Raw genomic sequence first — 5,345 nt, forward strand, 5'->3', positions numbered from 1 at the left:
TTTACGCTAGAATTGAGTATATTTTCTATTAAATTGAGCATGACTTTTTTCCTATTTAATATAATTCTCCAAAATTCAACACCATTTAAAGAAAATCTAATATATTTTTCATCCAATTGAGTACTATTTAAGAAAATCTAGTACATCTAATTAAGATGGAAAAAAAATTGTGCTCAATTTTAATCAAATATTAAAATTCTAAAAAATATTTTTAAATTGACCCTGAGAACAAAGCAAAATTTGCCCTTGACACGACATTTTAAAGTCTTCCATGCACTATGATTTATTGAATTCCTTAGTCAATTTTTTCGGTTTGTGGTCCAGACGAAGAACGACCACATTTTGATTCCAAACATTTTTTTATATGTATTTTAGACTTTTGTAATGGCCGATCTCATCTTGAACAGCCCGTCGTACAAAGCAGATTGTGAGGATTGCTAGACGCGTTATTTCATTAGCAAACTTCATTTCTCTTAACACCTGTTAAGAGAAGAAGAAAACACTCACCAAATTACATATAAAATTCTATCACAGATTAAGGCAATAAGAGTCATTAATATTTTGTTTTATAAGAATTGAAGCAATCAACGAAATCCACTTTCTCCTACTAGTTTTCTTCAACTGGTTGTCGTTATCAGGCTGAGGAATATGACGACGCTTCATGATTCACTATGAGACAAGTCTAAATTCCAAAACCTAGCTAAAAGAATTAAAGACTCGGAAGATTGGTCAATTTGTCTTCGGATTGTTTTGCCCCCAAGTGCCCACATTTTTAGACCACTCATTGTTTGATGAGTTGGCATTCCAATTTTCTCCATTTCTCATTAACATCAACTTGGTGGAAGACTTTCTGTCTCATTCTTTGGTTCTCAGCGAGTGTGGAATTACTGATTTGAATGCTGATGTCCTGCTATTGATGTCAGTTTCCCATCCAGTTATATATTTTCCTCACTTGTTTCATCTTCTCTAGCTCGCTGAATCATTCTCACATAAATGCGCAAGCAACGCCCTTAGCTTGTGTGTTCCTCACATCTTAATACTCCTTGTAGATGGACTCGTCGGCTCAGATTAGCGATTCGTCTCTCAACGTCGACCTGAGCATCGGCCTTCGCGGGCTCCCCGATCATAATCCGCTGAGTGATCGCGTCTGGCAGAAAGAGTTGCAGACTCTTCCGAAGTATCATGAGCGAAGTGTTTCGACAATTGATCACGAGGTGAGTTGGTTAATTGTGCACAAGTTCGTATATTTTTAGAGCAGCTAGGCATAACTTTGGAGTGCTGTATTAAAGGTTGGTGCAGTCGAAGCCAAGCTGGATCGAATAAGCAAGGAGAATAAAGTGCTCACCGAGATGGTCAGCATCATGCAGGCTAACTACGCTGCTCTCTGCAGTCAGTTCTTAACTCTGGTATCTCCTTCAAAGGAGCCAGAGGCAATATCTCCTTCGAGGAAGAGGAAGACTGGGCAGGAGATTATCAGTTTTAACCAACATGTTTCAGAAAAACTTGATCACGGATTTGTCAACCAAATTAGCAGCAATTCAAGCAAAGAATATGACTCGTTCAAGAGATTGAGAGAAGATCCCAGGCTAAAGGTCTCCAAAGTGTATGTGCAAACTGATCCATCAGACTTGAGCCTGGTAAGCTAGCTCCAAAGCCAAACCTGATGAATTCTTTCATTCTTATAGATACTCTCTTTTAAACTGTTTTATTGCTGTTGATAAAAAAAAAAAGGTGGTGAAAGATGGGTATCAATGGAGAAAATATGGGCAGAAGGTAACGAGAGACAATCCATCTCCAAGAGCCTATTACAGATGCTCATTTTCACCCACATGTCCTGTGAAGAAAAAGGTAATCTCAACTATAACCAAACGTTAGATAACAAAAACACCCACTTCCTTTGGATAATTTGGATTCATGCCTGGATCAGGTGCAGAGAGATGCAGCAGATCGATCTGTTTTGGTAGCAACCTATGAAGGTGAGCATAACCATGGGCAGTTCTCACAAGGAATTGTTGGCCCGATGCAGAGTGGATCACTGCCATGCTTGGTTTCCATCAAGGCCTCGTGCCCAACGATCACACTCGACCTAACGCAGCAGGAATCTTGGCCTGATGTCGAGAAGTCCAACCGACGGATCGGCTCGACGTCGCCCGGGGTCCAGCGAGGCCTGGTGGAGCAAATGGCCTCGTCGTTGACAAAAGATCCCGATTTCAAGACTGCACTCGCCGCAGCAATTTCAGGGAGAATGTTGCAGAACCCCCCTGCTTAAAATGCACACGCTAGTATTCAGTTCAGTTTTAGGGGGAAGGAAATGGATGTTTATGTGAATTAAAGAATTAGTGTGGCATAAATGTCAAGATATTGTTTCTAGTTTAGTTGAAGGGAACGCTTTTGGGGGTTTATAATTTGTTCTGTCTATTTTTTTTTTTTAAAAATGATCCTTAATTTTAAAGTTAATATACAAATTTAGTACAATTTTATCTATTTTTAAAAATATAATATAATATTTGCTAAATATGTTAAAATCTAATGTCTTTTAAAATTCTATATATCTATAGTTAAATAATTACACCTATATAATATTTTGCTAAACCAACAGAGAGCACATATGCATACCAAAAGTATATGGCATAATAGATTTATTTGCTCTCCAATTAGAATAAATAATCTATGACAGTAAAAAGTGTAATCTGTCACTTTAATTTTTTTCTTTGACGGAGATTTGAACCCTTATCCTATTGAGTCTTCTTTGGGTCCCTCAAAGATTCAAACTTAATAAATAGCCTAGGTTTATAAGATAGTTGCACTCCATTTACATTGTTTCATCATTTAATTAGTCCCTCTTTTATTCTTGGATTAAGTCTTCTTCATGCCCCTCAAGGGTTCAAACTTAATATATAGATTATATTTGATCATATTGAACTTGGAGTTTAGCATGTGTAGACGAGGAACCTCGCTCTAGTGGCTTAGTAAAGACGCCTATTAACTTATTAGAGGTGACGATGAAAATAGATGAATATTTCTTGCCTCTAGATGTTATCTTGTGAAATGAAAATTGATTTCTATATATTTTGTTTTGCATGGTTGACAATTTAATACAGTTTTTTAACCGATTAATCATAAAGATATCGGTCTAGTTTTATAAAAATTTTCTATCGGTGATAAATAAAAAAAATACTCAAAGGAGTTAAAATTTGAACTTTAAATGAAATTCTTTAATTATTCATTAGAGAGTACCCGTCGTATCATTACCGGGGCAAATTTGGGATGCCGCCATTTGTAGTGGATGAAGGATATCATACACTTTGAATTTAAATATATTTTAATTTACATTCTTTTATATAATCTGGGGGGATGAATTAGGTGGCACAGGATCAACATAATCACATTTTGCTGAATTAACCACAGGTCTTCTCCGGCATACAAATAATTTTTAACCATTAAAATAATGCAATAATATACTAATGATTTATTTTTTAAAAGAATCAGTTTTCATCACCTATTATTTTTAATTGACTCCTTGGAATACCTATTTTACTGAATATACAAAACAGAGTCCTTGTGGCCTCGCCATTGCACTTCCATGAACAAGAGTTCTTGTGGCCTCACCATTGTTCCTAAGAATTAGTGCAAGGCATGTAGAATCATGGGCTTCCAATGTTTCATTTTCAGACAGTAAACTAGAACAGGATTACAGGAATGCATGTTCAGGCACATGGTGCATCAACAGGTACCATAGCGCCAATCTGTTCCAATCATCTAATGCTTTCTGTATTCTGACGACACCAACTTTGGTAAGTAGAATGACAATTATAGGTGGACGAATAATCATGCTTCGTCTCTGTACCCAATTTTTCTCTTGCTGAACAATTTCTCAATTTTCCAACAAGATCTTTTGTTATTCGAATATATATGGAACATATACATTTTAGATCCATGAATCCAATGCTGGAAACAATAGAATCTTTGGTTCACTCTCTGGATAGTAAAATAACAGCAGTGACTACAGAGCCGTGAAGCAGAGTTCCATGGAAAGGTTGGAATCCAGCAGCTCCTCAATCATCTGTTCTACGTGACACTCCTCTAGGCAACTAACCTCCACGTTCTCCCCCACCAACGCCGGGTTCACCTCCGATGGCGATCTGCTGATTGCAACGGAGACCGACGGGGAAGAGGGCTTCCGCAGCGGCATACCGGAGTCGGTAGGCTGCGCTGCTTGGACAGACTGTAAGTTGAAGCGATGCAGCCTGGCGTGGAGGGTTGCTGACAGGTACTTGCACTTGACCGGCGAGGAGCCGTTCGGGCCATGAGAGAAGTTGGTCTTCGCCATCGCCCCGCACATGAGTCTTGCTGCTTCGTCGTAGGCTCTGGCGGCATCGTAAGCCGTTTCGAATGTGCCCAGCCATATCCTCGTCTTCCTAAAATATAGAATACAACATTGCTTAGACCCATCGAAGATCTCGATCCTCAAGAATAGACAAGTAGTTACAGGAGAGGATGACGGATTTCAGAGACCCAGGAGCCCCAGTGCCTCTGCCGGACGCCGCGAAACCGCTTCTGAGGCCTGGCCATGTTAGACAAAGCTGAGAGCTTCGTTCTGAGAACAGGGGAAGCAGCGGAGGAGTGGATTATATAATCCTACAGCCCTGTGATCCAATACAACAAGGTTTGGTCATGCCTCAAGCTCTATAAAATCTTAGTCTTCCTTATTTTGCGCAAGGGTTGGACTACAGATCTCTAATTACTAGTCCATGATGTCTCACTACTTGATTTGTGAAGCCCCATACTTCACCTGTAAATAATCCCAACTCCAGTAAAGGACAATACCAGGATATGCTATTTTTCTAGATCTCCAAATAAAATTCCTGATCCGCACGGAATTCGTTGCACCCTCCCCAAACGTTCCATTTTGCTGGTAGTGTCTTGTAGCATGGCACCTTGCGGGCCGAGAGTGCATGCCCATGCCATTGGGTTCCCTGGTAGGAGAAAACATTTGACCCATCCTCAAATCCAAACGTTGCCGAAGCACTGTAACATCAGACATTAGTCTTTTCCCATGCTTTTTTTAGTTAGCACATGGTATCGATTATTCTGGCCGACTAATATTAACTCGGTATCATAAAAAATTTCCATTGATGAGATAAATCTAAAAGTATTCATAACAAGTGACTTAACAGTTTCACATTTCAAATTTATCGAAAAATATCCTACAATCAGCCAGACAGAGGATATTAATCACAGCTATATGATGCTGGTTCTCATACAGTTCGTATTCCGTGTGGTCCATCAAATGAAGTGTGGACGTATGATAGAATTGTCCTAGTGAATCCACTTGATCCATATAA

The 5,345-nt window shown here is 39.1% G+C and overlaps 2 protein-coding genes across 3 annotated transcripts; one reads left to right on the plus strand and one right to left on the minus strand.

The window, feature by feature from the left end:
* Window positions 1-819: 819 nt before the first annotated feature.
* LOC121977407 (probable WRKY transcription factor 40) lies at window positions 820-2,405 on the plus strand. Of its 2 annotated transcripts, XM_042529988.1 has the most exons (5): window positions 820-918; window positions 1,050-1,214; window positions 1,290-1,637; window positions 1,732-1,848; window positions 1,928-2,405. In XM_042529988.1, the coding sequence occupies exons 2-5, from the start codon at window positions 1,050-1,052 to the stop codon at window positions 2,267-2,269; spliced, it is 972 nt and encodes a 323-aa protein (XP_042385922.1). In that variant the 5' UTR covers window positions 820-918; the 3' UTR covers window positions 2,270-2,405. The 2 variants fall into 2 exon arrangements, with proteins under 2 accessions (XP_042385922.1, XP_042385921.1); XM_042529987.1 differs by lacking the exon at window positions 820-918 and having other exon boundaries at window positions 948-1,214.
* A 1,495-nt stretch (window positions 2,406-3,900) lies between these two features.
* On the minus strand, window positions 3,901-4,877 carry LOC121977408 (ethylene-responsive transcription factor ERF003-like). Its single transcript, XM_042529989.1, has 2 exons — window positions 4,490-4,877; window positions 3,901-4,418 (listed from the first exon to the last, which is right to left on the minus strand). The coding sequence occupies exons 1-2, from the start codon at window positions 4,570-4,572 to the stop codon at window positions 4,004-4,006; spliced, it is 498 nt and encodes a 165-aa protein (XP_042385923.1). The 5' UTR covers window positions 4,573-4,877; the 3' UTR covers window positions 3,901-4,003.
* Window positions 4,878-5,345: the final 468 nt, after the last annotated feature.

The sequence above is a fragment of the Zingiber officinale genome, chromosome 4B, assembly GCF_018446385.1.
Source record: "Zingiber officinale cultivar Zhangliang chromosome 4B, Zo_v1.1, whole genome shotgun sequence".
Lineage (NCBI taxonomy): Eukaryota > Viridiplantae > Streptophyta > Magnoliopsida > Zingiberales > Zingiberaceae > Zingiber > Zingiber officinale.

Excerpts from the sequence above, each read along its gene's own strand:
- LOC121977407 (XM_042529988.1), top strand. The coding sequence starts at position 1,050 with ATGGACTCGTCGGCTCAGATTAGCGATTCGTCTCTCAACGTCGACCTG. Across the intron at positions 1,638-1,731 it reads ATCCATCAGACTTGAGCCTG|GTGGTGAAAGATGGGTATCA; the intron begins GTAAGCTAGCTC and ends AAAAAAAAAAAG. Across the intron at positions 1,849-1,927 it reads CATGTCCTGTGAAGAAAAAG|GTGCAGAGAGATGCAGCAGA; the intron begins GTAATCTCAACT and ends TGCCTGGATCAG.
- LOC121977408 (XM_042529989.1), bottom strand. The coding sequence starts at position 4,572 with ATGGCCAGGCCTCAGAAGCGGTTTCGCGGCGTCCGGCAGAGGCACTGG. Across the intron at positions 4,419-4,489 it reads GAAATCCGTCATCCTCTCCT|GAAGACGAGGATATGGCTGG; the intron begins GTAACTACTTGT and ends TCTATATTTTAG.